Source organism: Macrotis lagotis, chromosome 4 (assembly GCF_037893015.1).
Source record: "Macrotis lagotis isolate mMagLag1 chromosome 4, bilby.v1.9.chrom.fasta, whole genome shotgun sequence".
In the NCBI taxonomy this organism is placed as follows: domain Eukaryota; kingdom Metazoa; phylum Chordata; class Mammalia; order Peramelemorphia; family Peramelidae; genus Macrotis; species Macrotis lagotis.
Genome location: NC_133661.1, coordinates 124166742 through 124185786, shown reverse-complemented (window position 1 = coordinate 124185786; position 19045 = coordinate 124166742). Strand labels below are relative to the sequence as shown.

The 19045-nt window shown below is 34.4% G+C and overlaps 1 protein-coding gene across 1 annotated transcript in view; it reads right to left on the bottom strand.

The window, feature by feature from the left end:
• Positions 1-19045, bottom strand: part of LOC141521457 (recQ-like DNA helicase BLM) — a 56153-nt gene that overhangs the window by 13531 nt on the left and 23577 nt on the right. The window contains 9 exon segments of the mRNA XM_074234038.1: positions 1875-2019; positions 2904-3094; positions 4407-4602; positions 7105-7265; positions 7944-8050; positions 12244-12392; positions 12713-12811; positions 13583-13696; positions 15293-15411. Coding sequence (XP_074090139.1) covers positions 1875-2019; positions 2904-3094; positions 4407-4602; positions 7105-7265; positions 7944-8050; positions 12244-12392; positions 12713-12811; positions 13583-13696; positions 15293-15411 — 1281 coding nt within the window.

Sequence of the window (19045 nt, the reverse complement as noted above, 5' to 3'; positions counted from 1 at the left end):
TGCTTCACCTGAGTCCTGTATCTGAAGATCAAATCTTCTGTTCAGCTCTGGCCATTCCAAAAGGAACATCTGAAATTCCCCTGGTTCATTGAAAGTCCATCTTTTTCCCTGGAAGGACATTCAGCCTTGCTGGGTAGTTGATTCTCGGTTGCATTCTAAGCTCTTTTGCCTTCCGGTATATTATTTTCCAAGCCCTATGAGCTTCCAATGTAGTTGCTGCTAAGTCCTGTGCGATCCTGACTGCAGCTCCACAATATTTGAACTGTGTCCTTCTGGCTGCTTGTAATATTTTCTATTTGACTTGGGAGTTCTGCAATTTGGCTATAATATTCCCAGGGGTTGTTTTTTGGGGATCTCTTTCTTGGGGGGATCGGTGGATTCTCTCCATTTCTATTTTGCCCTCTGCTTCTAGAATATCAGGGCAATTTTCCTGTAGTAATTCTTTGAAAATGATGTCAAGGCTCTTTCCCTGATCATGACTTTCAGGTATTCCAATAATTTTTAAATTATCTTTCCTAAGTCTATTTTCCATATCAGTTGTTTTTTCAATGAGATGTTTCACATTTTCTTCTAATTTTTCATTTTTTTTGGTTTTGAAGTAATGAATCCTGGTTTCTTGTAAATTCATCAATCTCCCCGAGTTCCATTCTGTCTGAAGGATTTGTTCTCCTCAGAGAGTTTTCTTATCTCTTTTTCCATCTGGCCAATTCTGCTTTTTAAAGCATTCTTCTCCTCAATAAATTTTTGAATTGTTTTATCCATTTGACCTAAGCTGGTTTTTAGCATGCTATTTTCTTCAGCATTTTTTTGGATTTCCTTGAGGCTGTTGACTTCATTTTCATGTTTTTCCTGCATCTCTCTCATTTCTTTTCCCAGTTTTTCTTCTAACTCCCTCATTTGATTTTCAAAGTCTTTTTTGAGCTGTCATAGCCTGATCCCAATTTTTGTTTTTCTTGGAGTCTTTAGATGCAGGAGCTTGTGCTTCCTCATCTTCAGACTGAGTGTTTTGATCCTTCTTGGGCTCATATGCAAAATATTTCTCAATGGTCTTCCTCTTGTTTCTCTGCTTGCTCATTTTCCCAGCCTGAGCCTGGTTTTGGGGTGCTTCCTAAGCTTTTGGGACACTCCCACAAGGGTCTCAGTGTGTGAGGCTCTGTCTTCCCTCCTGACCTGTGAATGACCATAAGCACCCCCCTCTGCCATGGGGCTGAGGTGGAGGGGGCCCCTGCTGTTCTATTGGGGGGGCCTAGACTGCGATCAGGATCTGAATGTGGTCAGAGCTCTGCAGTCTCTCTTCACTCCCTTCCCTAGGTTCAATGGGCTCATGCCCTGGGGGCTCCTGCTTACCAGCTCTGCCTGCTTCTGTTCTTGGATCTGGACTGCCCTGCTGAAAGACCATGTAGCTCGCTGTGTGCCCTGAGGGCTGGGCTTCACATGCTCGCTCTCAAAGAAGTCCCCAGCTGTTCCCCCACTTTGTATCTGGTGCTCAGGAAACTCTTCTGCTGCTGTGAGCCATAGCTCCCAGCACCCTGGGGCTGCCTCTGGGAGGGCAGCCCCTCCGACCCTGGGGAGCAGAGCCTTTCTGCTCTTTTCCACGTTACCTCGAGTAGGAGAACTGCCTCATTGGGTCCCTCTTTGGGTTCTGTCTCTCGAAAGTTTAGAGTCCTTAGTTTCGAAGTTTTATGAGAGAGCTTCTAAGAGACGTTGCTCTCTTGTTGCCATCTTCAATAATATAATTTTTAAAAGCTAATTTTCTATTGTTATAAAACTGTTAAATTCTATGATAATACATGAACTGTTTTCTTCTCCATAATTATAGCAAATTCCTTGGGTTTTGTTTATATAGATTAAAATCTACCAATGAAATAACTTACCCAGGAAAATATCAACCAGCATATTTAGAGTAAATCTTCCACAAGAGCCCATATTTTTATTTCTTTCTCCACTCAATGAATCATGCTCTTGAACAAACTTTATGATGTTTTTCACATCTTCTGTCACATCCCTTGTCTTGTAATCCTACCAGAAGCAAAAAAAAAAAAAAAAAAAAAAAAAAAAAAAAAAAATTTCTTTACAACTAATAAGGCAACTGGTTTCCAAATTGCTAGGGTTTAAAAATGAATTCCCATCTGATAACACTTTACATTGCCCATAATAGACCATTTACAGAAGACAATAAATTATAGAATTAAGATTCTCTTTCTCTTCTACCTTCTGCTGAATTTATTGGTCTTCCCTAGAAATTATACTTCAATCATAAACTCTGTCTTTTATTTCCTTTGTGCAAGGCTCCAGAGCACTTAGCACAAGGAGAGGCATACAGCAAGTGCTACAAAAGCGGTCAGGTCCTCAAGATGTAAACTGGATAAAGGCTATCTGCTCATTTTTCTATATCTGCTAAATCTGCTAGCACTCTAATCAATTTTTGCTAATTTTGCTAAAAATTTAGTCTAATACACACAGGGAATTGAAAATCTACTTATTTTCTTGGGTAAGGATAAACCTCATTATTAATCCAACTCCTGCTCTGTACCATAAATACATTTTGCTTCATTTCCAAAACTTCATGTACCTAGGTGCTTTTGAATCCCACCACCCCACCCTATCTTGAAAAACTCTTTAAAATTCTGCTTAATAACCAATAAAATACACAAAAGACCAACTATCTGGAGAGTTATATATCCACATCTTTTCACAGACCTTTAGGAAAAGAAATGGCATAAAAAACAACTTGCATGTTTTTAGCAATACTTAATTTTAAAGAATCAATTTTTTTCTTCTTATTCATCCTTGACTGTTCAACTTTTAAATCTAACTTATACTTTATTTCAAAAGCAACCAAGTTATAATCCCTCACTCAACATAAAAAAAGTCACAAAATAAATAAAATTCCCTTACTTTACCTTCTTTTTGCAGCAGTTATCACAAGTCACATCTGGGAATTCCTTACAAAAGTTAGGATTAAACTCATTTTCCCCAAAGTATGACAAAAGCTGGATTCTTCGGCATTCTATTATGTTTTCACAGTAATGTACCATGCTATATAGATTATTGAAGTGAGTCTGTCGGGTATGACGATTTCCATCTTTTTCCACTAAATAAATTAAAGGCATATCACAGAAAAATACACTATCAGAACAAAAACACATAAATATTACCATTTCCAATGTAAGCAAGAAAATTTAATGAAATCAGAAAATTATTGACATTATTACAAGTGAAATTCTGTTACAATTAACTATAATCTTTTATTTTGCTAAAATGTCAATGAAGTGAGTTTAAGGAACTTTTCAGTATTGGGAACTGACCTATATTCTATTACTAAATAAATTAACAAGTATTTGTTATATGTCAGGTACTATGTAGTAAGACAAATGAAAATTAAGATCCTGCCTACAAGTGCTTCAACAAAGTTCTTAGCATACTGTCTTTCTATACATGGTATAGAATCAGACACTTCCCAAAAACAGAGCTAGAAATATCTAATTTCTAGTAATTTCCAGTAAATTTGATCACATCATTTCACCTATCCATTGCAGAATCCAAGGCTAACAAGATATTAACAATTCAAATTTATACGACATTTTACATTTTATGTAAAGTGCTTTTCCCACAGCACTTGAAATATAAGGCTGATATGGCAGGTAAGAGCTATTTTTATTTAGTCACTGAATTAAGTCAGGTTATGGTAGAAGTCTTAAGCTTCTTTGTATCAAGGATCCTTTTAGCAAACAGATGAAACTCTTGAATACCTTCTCAGTATATTTTCTGTCTATATTCATAATTGGAAAGAAATGCTAGGTTTTAGTAGAGGTCAATGAAAATAAAGATATAATTTATTCCCCTTCCAAGATCATAAAACTTCTAAAACTACATCCTTGTATGATGTGGGAGTCCATGATCCCAGATTAAGAACCTCTGGGTAAAATAATAATTTGCCCATAAACACAGAGCTCGAAAGTACCAAGTCAAAGATCTGAATTCAGATCTCTTACTGATGCTGCTCCACCATTTCTTTATACTATTAAAACTTGTCAAAAACTTCCCTAACTCCTTCCTTAAGCAAAACAAATCAATATATCAAATGCTGACTCAACTATACTATTTAATCCTTCAAAATGTGATACTTAAGTATTATTATGAATATTTAGAATATAAACATAAATGTACCCTTCATTAAATTTTAGAACCAATTAAAAAAATTTTTGTCATTTCTAAATCACTTCCTATCTATATGGAATGTTTTAAAACTCAGCATATAAGCTTAAATCTGTAACTAGGTTTTTGGGATGCCCTGAATAAATATTTTGGCAGTTATTCTATGACTGTGTTAATCACAGGATAATATGACCAAGGGGAACACAGACTAAAGACTCCATAATATTTCACAGAAAATTTTAGCTTACTAAGAATAAGTCTCTTAAGTCTGGTTACATCATGATAGCTGTAGAAAAGCAGACAGTGAGACATTTCACCATCTCTTCCAGCTCTGCCAGATTCCTGGTAATATCCTTCTACTGATTTAGGGAGAGATGAATGGATAACATAGCGAACATCTGGTTTGTCAATCCCCATGCCAAAAGCAATTGTTGCACAGATAACCTGAAATAAAACCAGAAAATATTCGCCTGTAATTAAAAATTCACAAAATTTAAGTTTAGAGCTGTGAATAAATAATATTTAGACCTAATGAAATTTTCAATGAAAGTAAGATTATAAAGAAAGTATCTAGAAAGATTTCTTTTGTTAAAGAATTTTTATTCCAAATATAAGAAGACTCAAAAATTAATGCAGTTTTAAGCACTATTCTGTATGGCTTTAAAGAAAAACTTCAATAACAGATGTTTATAAGAGTTACATCATCAAATTTTACTTTCAAATGTTCTAATGAAGTACTCACTTTAGGTTATTATTTCAGTTTAGTCACTTCAATTAGAATAAATAATTAATTCTCACACTGGTAATATGCAATCTCCAGAAAACTCCAAAGAGAGGTTCAGTAACTGAAGTAATGTATCATTTTACTGATGCTGTCTTGTAACCAAATATTCCTGAGTATTATGAGATAGCTAAGATCATCATCATTAAAATCAACCTTGAAGCCTCATGCCACATGTTACAAAAGGAACAGAGTACAGATGCTATGAGCAAAACTTATTCCAAATGTTGTGCACTTTCAGAATTAATTAAATAGTAAAGAATATCTTTCTTACATAACTCAATTGTGAATTTTCCTATCAACTGTTCCTTTCACTACCAGCTTATAAGCTTCCCTTTCAGATAGTTGAACTACCTTGCCTTGTAGCAACCCTTGGCTTGCATTAATGGTAGATCAATTTTCAAATTCAAGACAAATCAAAGATTTATGGAAATTCTAACAGTACAATATCTTGCTTAAAATATATGCTGAATATGTTTGTTGTTCAGAAGAATGAATCTTGTGAGTGTCAGAACTGAAAAGGGGATCACACTTTAAAAAAAAAGATTTTTAGGGGCAACTAGGTGGCGCAGTGGATAGAGCACCTCAAATACTTAAAATTACCTAGCTGTGTGGCCTTGGGCAAGCCACTTAACCCCACTGCCTTGCAAAAATCCAAAAAGAATTTTTTTCTTCAGAAAGCACAAAATGATTTAAAATAAAAAAAAAATCACCAACTGATTTGTGAAACTTTGCCTGGAACCACCAAGTCATGAGAAATCTCATCCATGACTCAGTTTCCAATCTCCAGTATTCCATCTCCACACTGCTTTGGCACCTTGAAGGTCTGTTCCTTCCTTCTTCCCACCTCTATTCTATGTTATTTTTATGAATTAGAAAATAAGTTTTCAAGAAAGTAGGGACTATTTTATTTTCTTATTCTTGTATCACCAGTGATTTCATTGGTGCCTGACACAAAGTAAGCACTTAATAATTATCATGTCCTGAAAATTATCTGTCACTGAGAAGAGTTATGTTAACAAAACTTTAAAACAGTTAGGGGGTTCAACAAATCAGTCTCATAGTTAAAAACAAATACAGTTTTCTTTTTTAACTCACATAAAAAAAAGGGCTGCTCCTGCAAGTAGAAAATCTCAAAAGCAATAGATGATGAGGACTAAAGGAGGATTTGTTTTACATCTATCACTAATATCAGAAAAGAGAGCTGCAGGTTACCTAATGTTTAACCAACAAATGTTATCCTTATCAAAATAAGAGAGTAACTGTTGCACTCCAAGTTAGCTTTCTTCCAAAAATGCATGGCACTACTATCAAGATCAAGTTTTCTTATAAAGGAAAAGTGTAATGTAGTCACTGGTGGAAGATGCCAGGTAAAGGTAGGTTGACCAGAGAGTGCCCATGAATATGCAACAGCGAAATAATGAATAGTGAGTTACTTTTAAACATTTATATTTTATTACATTTATGAAGGAAATCTTTGAGCACAGGATTATAAGGCACTCTGCAAAGTCAGAAACATCTAAAAAGCTAGATGATCTGATATCTTTCTATTGGGAAATCTTGCTTAGTTACTAGATTCTGCTCCCCCCCCAAGGTATATTTGTTTAAAAACCACTTATTAGAAGTTCAGATTTTCTGTATTAGGAGAAATATGAGGGGAAAGTAAGCAATTTATAAAAAAGCACAAAATCAGGGATGTCAGAAAGAAAAAATGTTTATGTGGTGGCAAAGGATGGGGAAGAGAGAAACACGTCTGAATCCATCTTGTGAATCTGCAAGCGCAAGACTTCCCAACAAGTACAGGATAAGATTTTTCACCTTAACTGTATGGAATGCCTCATCAAGTAGTACCAAAAACCCCCAACATTTCATTTGAATAGTTTTTACTTTTTCTTCAAATAAGATATGACATTAAAGGGCAAGAGCTAGACATTATGTTAACATTATATTTGGCTCAACTCAGAATCAGGAAGTTTTAACTTTATCTCTACAAAGATTATATATTTAAAAAGTTAGAGAAATATTATAAATCCATTCGTCTTCTATTTGAATTTCAATCTCGTTCTGATGCTGAATGCCATTCACTTGCTGAAGACTTCTAGATGTTATATAAACTTTTAATCATCCCCTACTATAAGCCTTCTGGTCTGCTTATTTCAGGTTACCTGGCAGCCATCTTGATTGATCCACTTGTGCTGCACTTCATCTCTGGCTGCATCACTGAGGCCGGCATGATAAGCCAGGGCAGCAAGACCATCCTTCTGTAAGGTGTCTGCCATAGTATCACATTCACGCCTGGAAAGGCAGTAAATTATCCCTGAGTCATCTGCAAACAAATCAAAAGAGTTTACACTGAGAAAAACGGCTTATTTTGCCTCAAGGGTATTTTTTTTTTTTAAAAAGGATAGAGGAATCATATTGAAAGCATAGCTCAAATAGGTGAACTCCATGAACTGGATGTCAGGGTACCTAGTTCTAATCCAAGCTCTGCTACTGACCTTGGATAAATTCTTTTTCCATTTGTAGGTTCTTACGAACAAAATGGGAATAATAATTGATATTTTCTTTTTCATAAAATTTCTCAATTTTCTATAGTGATGGGAAAAAATTGTATGGATAAATGAAATTAACCTCCAGTCTCATTATAAACAATTAAAAACAGGAAGTGGGTGGAAAAGGGCATAGAAATAAAAAAAAATCTGATGCTAAAAAGTCAAAGAAAGTAATTATCATCTCAAAAAAAAAAATCACAATTGAGAGTTAACAATAATACAGATGCAGGTGGTATATTTCATATATCTAGTTCTAGTGATTACTGTTGTCAAGCCAAATGGGTTTTACTAACTCCAGGAATCAGAGTTGAAATATTTTGTACTATAAATAACTGCTTAGTGCTCTCATAATGAGAAAAGAATTGTTTAATATGCAGTCTTCTTTATTCTATGTGGTATTAAAAAGACATTTACTTAACACTTCCAAACATAATTCACAAGTCTCTACTCACGTGGGTGATGTTTTCTGATCCATTCTAAGCAATCAAATGCTACCTTTTTCGGTTTTTTGGGCAACACACTGTACTTCAGATTATGTCTGTTAAAACTCATGCTAAATCTAGAAAAGACCAAAGTACAAAATTTAGCCTTCATAGGCAACTTGAATTTCACTCTCTCTATAGAAGTTCAAAGCACTGATCATCCAAACAGGGAACATAAATACTGCCTTGTGCTGTCAAGCTGGATGGGGCTGTTGGAATGGTACACAGTACATAGACAACAGTGAAATGGAAGCAAGTAAAGGTTGAAGGAAAGGAAGTGGTGATAGGGAGTAAAGAGCAATGAAAAAAATGGAATAATTTAAACAAAGAATACAGGGAGAAGAGAAAAGCAGAGATAACAGCAAGAATTTTTAAAAGTATGTAGTACCAAAAAAAAAAAAAAAAAAAAAAAAGAAGTATGTAGTACCAGAAGGAAAAAAAAAATACTGAAACCAAAGGTGGCTAAAATGAACAAACAAATGAATTAAATAAAAAATAAAGACAAGAGAATCCATGATGGAAATTACCAAATTGCAGGGCCTCCAGTGTCTCCAAAATGTCAAATGCTACAACTAGTTGGTAAGGTAGTATATAGGAGAAACATCTACTAATATTAAATCTATTCATTTGCAAAAATTTTCAAAACACTGCAAGATTCTGACAGTGTTAACCATACATAACATCATACAGCTGGCCTTCCTGGGTCTTAGTTTCCCAATCTTTAAAAGCAGAGGGCTGGCATTCTGTAGGGCAGTTTGGAACCATGCCCAGAGAGCTGTGAAAGCATGCATACCCTTTGAACTAGCAATGTCACTATTAGATCTGAATCTCAAAAATCCCCCAAAAAAGACCAAAAAGGAAAAGGACCCATATGTACAAAAATATTTACAGCAGCTTTTTTTCTGGTGACAGGATGTTGGAGACTGAGGGGATGCCCATCAATTGGGGAATGGCTGAACAACATTGTCACACGTGAATGTGTTGGAATACTATTTAGCTATGGGAAATACTGAGCGGATGTTCTCAGAAAAACCTGAATTTATATGAGTTGATGCAAAGTGAGATATAACTGTGTACAAAGAAACAGCAATATTATAAGATGATCAACTGTGAATGACTTAGCTATTCTCAGGAATATAACGATCAAAGACAACTCTAAAGGACATCTGATAAAAAATGCTATCCATCCTCAGTGAAAGAATTGAACCTAGACTGAAGCATACTTTTTAAACTTTATTTTTAAAAGATGTTAGTATTTTTTCTTTTTTCCCTCTCACAACATGACTATTAAGGAAATGTTTTGCTTCATCACTCTTGCTGATTAGCCTTCTCACTGGAGGGTGGGAGGGAGGAAGGGAGACAAATTGGGTAAAAAGACTAAATAGAAAATAAAGCAAAGGGTTGGGCTACATGATTTTTAAAGATGCTTACAGATTTAATTCGGTGATTAAATATATCATATCTCTTAAAATGATAAGAAAACATACAACACAAATTTTCCTTAAAAAATTTCCCTATTTATTGGGTGGCTAGGTGGTGCAGTGGATAGAGCACCGGCCCTCGAGTCAGGAGGACCTGAGTTCAAATCCAGCCTCAGACACTTAATAATTACCTGGCTGTGTGGTCTTAGGCAAGCCACTTAACCCCAATTGCCTTGCAAAACCCTAAAAAAAAAATTTCCTTATATTTATTCAAATTCTGATTTTTTACCCCCCTACTCTGGACATATGACAATTAGCATAGTTGATGTAAGCGTATGCTAACTGGCAGTCACCATAACATAAGGCTGATGGAAACATGCTGAAAATTATTTCTATTTTTTTCTCTTAAGCTCTCACATATCAATGCAGAGTTTTAGAACTAACTTTTGCATATGGAATACATACTAGAACTGAATTCTGAAGATTAATTACATTGATGAAATTCTGAAGCTCAATAAATTTCTATATTAAAATGCCATCAGCACCAGATTACTAAAACTAGAAGAAGCATTACTTGAATTCCTTATTTCTCATTGTAGTTTAACAACTGCCATTATATTTTATGAGATCTTGATTGTTATCTTTATTCATATGTTCATTTTTATATAGAACTTAGTTATCCAGATTAAAAAAACTCTCTACAGACTAGTTCATTCTTCCTTTCTCTTTAAATGTCCCTATGTTGCTGTTTTTATTTATTCCAACATCCTTTTCTAGCTTTTTCACCTATAGTCTTATTTCATCCCAGATTTATGCATTATTTCATAGCCTTAAAAATTAATTTTTAATTGATCAAATGGATTTGTGTCCTCTTTATTTGGAATTTCTCTTGAATGATGCTGTTTTCAACTCATCCATGCCTGCTTCTCCTGAATATTTTTTCGTTTAGGTTCTTTTACAAGTCTGCCATAAGGGGATCCATCTAACATGATGAAGTCATCTTCCATTTTTCCTGACGCTGTGAGGCAATTAATGGATCACATAAGCTATCTTCTGGTCATTCCTCACTCTTTTCTATGGTCAAGTCATCTTATGTTTTGATCCTACATTTTTTAAAGACATCCTTCACTTTTGTCTTAATTTACTTTATGTAGTCTGCTCATGTCTGCTGTGGAATCTCTCCACAGACTAAAACTTTAATTTTTTGGAGGCTGAAATGTTCCATGATTACAAGTCATAAAATAACATGACAGAATATAGGTATTAAAAAGATTGGCCTTCACTTCTGGGATAATTTTGGTGTGATCAAAGGAAATTTGTAGTTTCTCAAAGGCAGCTCAACTTATTCTCTTCCTTTTAATTCTGGGCCTAATTCGCTGTTCATATAAAATGATGAACAAGAGAAACAGTAGATTATTTATCTAAATATCTATCATAAACTGTATAACAGACTATCTTCATTTCACTTGATTTTTTGAAGAATAGGTTAAACCAGGACTATCCAAAATGTGGTCTGCTATGTGATTTTATGCAGTACTCTGTGGGTTTATGCATAACCTTTGACCCTGATTCTGTAAAGAAAACAAAGAACTGGAAATTAAACGGGTATCCCTCAAATAGAAAATGGATGAATAAAGAAAATGGCATATATATAGGGACTAGCATGTATCACACCCCTCCCCTTAAATGGTCATGGAATACCATGTCAAAAAAAATATCTAAAGGAATGGGTTTAAAGAAACTTGGGATGACTTATGTTAATTAATGCAGAGTGAAGTGTGTAAAACCAGAAGAACAATTTATACAAATACAAGAATAATGTAATGTAAAGACAATAATTCTAAACACTGATAAAATGACCCAACAGCAATTCCAGAGGATGGATGATGCATGATTCCCAGATATAAATTTTTTTGGACATGGCCAATACAGAAATTTGTTTTGTTTTGACTATTAAGTTTGCTGTTTTTCCTTCTTTTTTTTAAACGGAAGGGAGAAAAATATAATTTGTATTTGGAAAAAAAGATTTTTTTTAAATAAAAAAATGCAATCTACAAAAAAGGAATAGCAAGCACATAGGTGACCTCATTATTTATAGAGTCCTCTCTTCATCTTGGAATCTATGCTGAATCTCCTTTCTGAGAGTAGGGATCTTTTTGGTAGAAATGTATCCTTGTTTCATGCCTAATCCATTATTTGTTTACTTTTTACATCTCAACTAATCTTATCAGGCCATAAATTATTTGACCCAGAAAATGAATGAGTCATAATTTTAAAAATGACTTATATTTTATACAAAACATATATTAAACCACATGCATTTGTTTTACAAATTTAAGTATGGGACTTGTATAACCAATATGAATAGGGACATTATCACATTTTTAATTTTTGGATGACTTGTGTAGGTAGGAGAGGTTACTGTTAGGATGTGAAAAAGCTAAAAAAATTTTGTGAGAAGTTTCCAGGATGTATTGAAGCAACAGAATATTAAAATCTGAAGCAATTTGGGCTAAGTCGATGAACTACATCCTGTGAAATAAAGGATCAAAGATTTAGGACTCAGGAGACCTGGAATGGGTTAAACAACCAGCTCTATGACCTAGGATAATCTCCTTGACTTTAGTTTCTTCAACTATAAATGGGAATGTCTGTAGTACTTAGCCTATAGGGTTTTTATAAGGATCAAACTAGATAATAGTATCTAAAAATAGTCTGCAAAAACCTAAAGTACTAAATAAATGTAAAAGGTTATGAATCTAAAAAGTGCAATGTATAATTTAATCCTGCTAAAAAAAAAAAAGTGGTATGCATTTCAGAAAAGAATAGTTTTTTCAACAATAACTTACACCTGAGGCTTGATAATCTTCAACTGAGTTAGGATATCCTTCTGCACCCTGGGGTTAGCAGTGGCTGTGAGAGCCATCATTGAAACTGTAGGAAATTTTTGTCGAAGCATATTCAATCTTTTGTAGTCTTGACGAAAATCATGTCCCCACTAGTTGAAAAACAAAGAATAGTATTTTTTCATTTGTTTAACTCATTTGAAAAAGACTGCCACAAAACAAAATCCCAGCTAGCATTTCATTTTTTATTTTTGCTAGTATTTCATCTTAATAAAAATATAAAAATTACAAAACCATTATAAGAGGTTATAAATTTTTATTTATTTACAAGATTTATAATTTAATTTATTTATAAATTAATTACTTAGAAAATAGTTTTAAAAATCACTCAATATAACTTTCATTGGATTTGTCATATTTTTGTAAAAAGTTCAATTTTAAAATATTTCAAACATAAAAAGGCAACATTTACCTGACTGACACAGTGTGCTTCATCAATGACAAAACGTGCCAATAATTTTCTTTCATATAAATTTTCCAGAGTAGAAATCAGTCTGTTACTTGCACAGACCTAGACCAAAAATTTATCAAGATAAAAGATAAAAACACCATTTCTGATGCAAAATGAGCAGAACCAAGAAAACAACATCCTCAACAATTAAAACAAATAAAAAGAACAATAAAAAAACAATTTAACTGAATGCTATAAAATTATAATGACTAAGTTTGGCCTTTGTGGAACATTCTAGATGTCACTTTTTTTTCAACATGTTGCTAAATTTTGTGAAACTTATTTTAAAACTTTTTTATTCTTTGGTATAAAGGATGGCTCTCTGCAGGGCAGTGTGGAAAAAGATCAAATTGGGATATGTAAAGTTATGTTAAACTAAAAATTACCAAAAAATGTATTTTTATAAACTTAAATGGTTTCTTATTTCAGGGAATAATGTTATAGGAAACAAAGTTACAGTAAACTGGGTATTTCTAGAATTTTGTTTTTAGGGAACAGTTTCTATGTTGGCAAATAAGACCTTTAAGCATTTAGGTAAACAAATGCTAAGGAAGATCTTCTAAAGTTAATATACTTGAGAAAATATGTATTTAGAAAAATAGACACAATGAGCTTTCAAAAAGTAGGGTTTAACACCATGATTTTTTTATTTTAAGATTGATTTTATTTATTTTGAATTTTACATTTTTCTCCCCCGATCTTGCTTCCCTCCCCCTGCCCCTTGCAGAAGGCAGTCTTTACATTGTTTCCATGGTATACATTGAACTAAGTTGAATGTGATGAAAGAGAAATCATATCCTTAAGAAACATAAAAAAAAATATAACACAAACCTTTTCTGGAGTAACGTATAAAAGTTTTATGATTGGATCTTTTTTGGACAACTGGAGATAAATATTTGCAACTTCAGAATCTGTTTTATCACCTGTCAAATAAGTGGCGGGAATCTAGAGAAAAAATATGTAACATATTTTTTATATATTAATTTACTTAAGTTCAATTTACATAGTTTGTAGTTTTTTATTTTAAAGTCATTTGGATGCTTTAATAAGAATTAACCTCCAGGAATATATCAAGACAAATTATATTCTATAACTCTAGAGAGTCAGACATTTAATCATCAAAGGGAAGAGAAGATTTGAAAGCCAAATGGTGCCAAGTAGCTAAGGAAGACAGTCTGGACAAAACCCTACTTAAAAAAAAAACTGTAAGGAGTGACTAGGTGGTGCAGTGGATAGAGCACCGGCCCTGGAGTCAGAAGTACCTGGGTTCAAATCCGGCCTCAGACACTTAATAAATACCTAGCTGTGTGGCCTTGGGCAAGCCACTTAACCCCATTGGCCTTGCAAAAAAGGAAAAAAAAAGCCTAAAAAAAATTATACAGATTAATTATATAAACCTTCTTTCTTGGAAGAATTGATACTTGGAAGTCTGACTAGAAATTCAAATCTCCCTCACAGGATAGATCTCAAATAAATATGTGGGAGATAGGTGAATCTCAAAAGGATCTTGACTGTTCACAAAGGAACAACAGAGAAGGCAGACTTCCCAGCAAAGGAGCCAGAAGTCTTAAGAGTAAAAGCTGGGAGAAGGAAACACAGACTGTAAGACGAACAAGGAGATAAGGCAGTTCAGCCTGACAAGTACTATCAGCAGATTTTATACTGGTAGAAGGGTGAATTCTCCTTATAGTCCTCATGGGCCTAAACTTTCCTGTCTGCAAAATGAAAGTGTTGGATCAGATGACTGGGAAGGTATTTTCCACATCTTATATCCCATATTTCCATTTTGTAGAAATACAATGAAGATTTTGTCATTTTGGTATTCAGTGATTTAATACAATCCATCTCATATGTTCCAACATTAGGTCATAATCCCCTCCCTATTTTCTTTTCTTTTTTTCTTTTTAAGGTTTTTGCAAGGCCAATGGGGTTAAATGGCTTGCCCAAGGCCACACAGCTAGGTAATTATTAAGTGTCTGAGGCTGGATTTGAACCCAGGTACTCCTGACTCCAGGGTCGGTGCTCTATCCACTGTGCCACCTAGCCCCCCCCCATTTTCTTTGGAAGAAAAACTGTGAATGTAATCTTGCTATGGAGTAGCTGGTGGTAATACCGATGGTGATCCAAAATGTGCATGACCAAAGTTGTGCCCACTTGCATCATGAGAAAATAGCATACATTCCTTTGAAATGTTTAAAGATAATGAAAATCATGCTGGCTTGGCAGCAGACAAAACCCTTTCTATATAAATAAAAAAAATTAGATTAACCAAAAAATACAAGAATTCTCTTATCTTTCTACAATAATTTTTTTATCCAAATAAAATTAGAATGATAATCTAATTAAGTACAACAAGAATGTGCAAAGTATTTAACTGTGCATGCCAAAATAACTATTTTCCTTCACATCTACATAACATTTTGGTTTACATCTCATCAATATTACTTAATTACAAGTCATCACATTATTGCACTTCAATCTTTCAGCATCATTTTGCTATTATTCTCAAAAAAAGTCTTAATGGTTTAAATTTGTACTTACATCCAATGAAGTTAACCTTTGTACTTGGTCTACTATTAGTGATCTTAGTGGAGAGATCACAATAGTAACTCCAGGAGAAACACAAGCTGGTAGTTGGTAACACAGGCTTTTACCCCCTCCTTAAAAAAAAAAAAAATCAAAGAGAAAAGTTGTCAAGCTACGTAATACAGACCAAACATTTGAAAGTTGTTACAGGGGTGGCTAGGTGGCACAGTGGATAGAGCACCGGCCCTGGAGTCAGGAGGACCTGGGTTCAAATCCGGTCTCAGACACTTAAGAATTACCTAGCTGTGTGACCTTGGGCAAGTCACTTAACCCCATTGCCTTGCAAAAACCAAAAATAAAATGAAAGTTGTTACAGAAAGTGACACTATAATGGTCTAACAGGATAGTCAGTTATTTTCCAGTAGTGCCAGCATTTTGGAATTATACTCTACAAGTGACAAAATTATAAAAACCCTCTGACCCCAGTAATACCACTATGTGTGTGTATGTATGTATTAAGGACACATATATGGAATATACATTTTTTTAGTTTTTTTTTTGGTAAGGCAAACGGGGTTAAGTGGCTTGCCCAAGGCCACACAGCTAGGTAATTCTTAAGTGTCTGAGACCGGATTTGAACCCAGGTCCTCCTGACTCCAGGGCCGGTGCTCTATCCACTGTGCCACCTAGCCACCCCCTGGAATATACATTTCAAAGAAGTAAAAATGAGAGGAAAAGTCATATAAAATGTTTATAGAATAACTGGACAAATTGTGGTATATGAACGTAATATAATATTATGTTGTAAGAAATGACAAATATAAAAAAACTCAGAGAAACTCCAAATGACATCAGAAGAGTGACAATGAAACATGACTCTTCAGAGGTGATTCTTTATTTTGCTGCTTGAAAATATTTATTTGCTACAAGGGAGGGTTTAATGGTTATGGTGGCTATTGGTAGGAAGTGAGTATAGTGTCTTTTTTTTTTTTTGCAAGGCAATGGGGTTAAGTGGCTTGCCCAAGACCACACAGCTAGGTAATTATTAAGTGTCTGAGGCTGGATTTGAACTCACATACTCCTGACTCCAGGGCCAGTGCTCTATCCACTGCACCACCTAGTTGCCCCGGTAGAATGCTTTTTTTTAAGAAAAAGATTAAGGTGAGGGAAAAGGATGGGGGAGTCACGATGGTAGAGAGACGGCAGTAAGTTGCCTGAACTCTCCCCAGTTTCCTTCAGAAATAACATTAAATCAAGCCTCTAAATAGATTTTGGAGTGACGGAACTCACAAAAAGACAGCAGGAACAAAACTTACAAGGAATTTAAGAAAAGTCTGTTTCACTTGGGTAAAGAGGGTACACAGTCCAGTGCCAGTGGTTTTCTGGCAGGTCAGCATGGTTTAGCACCCGACCACCTGCCCAGAACCATGGCAGCACAGGTTGATGAGGCAGGTCACCTCAGCACAATGGGAAAGCTGAATATTCTGGAGGCTACTGTACCACTGCCCCCCACCCCCTGCAAAAGAAGTTTGGGACAGTGACTCTTGTGTCCCAGGAGGAGAGCTAAACTTTAAAAGTCTCAAAATAGGTTAAAAAATGAGTAAAAAAGTGAAAAGAACCCTGGCTATATAAAACTACTATGGTAAAAGGGAAGGTCAAAACACAAACTCAGAAGAGGTCAATGCTTGAATGCAGTACCTCAAAGGGGAATATGAATTGCTCTTAAAACCAAAAAAAATCTCTTTGGAAGAGCTCTAAAAGATTTCAAAAATCAAATAAAAGAAGTAGAAGAAAAATTGGGAAGAGAAATGAGAGAAGAGTCAACAGCTTGGAAAAGGAAGGATAAAAATTTGATCAAAGAAAACAATTCCTTAAAAAATACATGAGTCAGGGCAGCTAGGTGGTGCTGTGGATAGAACAACTGTTCTATCCACAGAAGGACTTGAGTTCAAATCCAGACTCAGACTCTTATAATTATCTAGTTATGTGACCTTAGGTAAGTCACATAACCCAATTGCCTTGCAAAACCAAAAAAAAAAAAAAAAACCCAAAACATTTGTCCAAATTGGGGGAAAAAAAAAATCAACAGAAGAAAACATTACCTTATAAAGTAGAACGAGTCAAATGGAAAAAGAGGTAAAAAACTAACTGAAGAAAATAATTTAAAAAAAAAATTAGAATTGATTTTGGGCTGTCTGCAAAGGAGAGTGCCATCTGTATCCAGATAAGGAGCTGTGGAGTTTGAACAAAGTGCAAGGACTATTCCCTTTAATTTAGAAAAGAAACATATCTTATTGTCTGATCTTAGACTTCTCTTCTTTAAGGATATGATTTCTCTCTCATCACACCCAATTTGGATCAAGGTACAACATAGAAACAAAGTAAAGACTGACAGAGTGCTTTCCGTGGGGGGTGGGGGGAGGGAAGCAAGATTGGGGGGGAAAATTGTAAAACTCAAATAACATCTTTAATAAAAATAAATTGAAAAAAATTAGAATTGGGTAAGCAGAAACTAATGACTCTCTGAGACATGAAGAATGAGTCAAACAAAATCTATAAATTGATTTTGATATGATGATATAAAAAATTAAGAGGTGGGGAAAAAAAGGGATTGTACTGGGAGAAGAGGAAAGGGGGAGGCAAAATAGGATAAATTGTATCACATGAAGAGGTGCAGTAGAGAAAAAGGGAGGGGGAGTGAACATTGTTTTTTCATTAGATTTGACTCAAAGATGGAATAACTTACATATCCGGTTGGTATAGAAATTTATGAGGGGAAAGAGAAAAGAAAGGGATAATAGAAGGGAGGGCAGATTGAAGGAGGTGATGGTCAGAAGTAAAACTCTGATGAGGACGGACAGGGTCAAAGGAGAGAGAAAAGAATAAAGGGGGGGGAATATAGCAATCAAAACTGTGAAGGTGAATGGGATGAAGTCTCCCATAAAACAGAAGTAAATAGCAGAATCCAACAAAATGTTGTTAAAATAAAAATAAAAGGCTAGAGTAGAATATATCACACTTTAGCTTAAGTTAAAAAAAAGTAGGGATAGCAATCCTGATCTCAAAGAAAAAAACAAAGTAGATCTAATCAAAAGGAAAAAAAGGAAAGAAACAACACCTTGCTAAAAGGTACCATAGACAATGAAATAATATCAATAATAAATATAAATGTACCAAGTGTTATAATATCCAAATTCTAAGAGAAGTTAAGTCACAGGAAGTAAGTTAAGTGAGTGACAGCAAAATTATATTAGTGGGGGACCTCAACCTCTTCCTCTCAGAAGTAGATAATTCTAATCACAAAGTAAACAAAAAAAAAGTTAAGGAAATTTCCGAATAGAATTTTACAAAAGCTATATATGGTAGATATCTGGAGAAAACTGAATGATATCAGAGAAGAATAAACATTTTTCTCAGGGGAACTAGTTACTTAAAAAAAACTAACCATGATTTGGGGCACAAAAACCTCATAATCAAATGCAGGAAGGCAGAAATTCTATATGTATCCTTTAGAGATAATGATGCAATAAAAATTACATGCTATTTAATGGCCATGGAAAAACAGAGTAAAAATTAATCAGAAACTAAATAACTTAATCCTAAAGAATGAGTGGTTCAAACAACAAATCCGAGAAACAATAATTTCCTCAAAGAGATTGACAATAATGAAACAACATACCAGAATTTATGGGATGTAGTCAAAGGCGTTCTTAGGGGAAATCTTATAACTAAATCCATACATGAATAAAATAGAAAAAGAGGAGATCA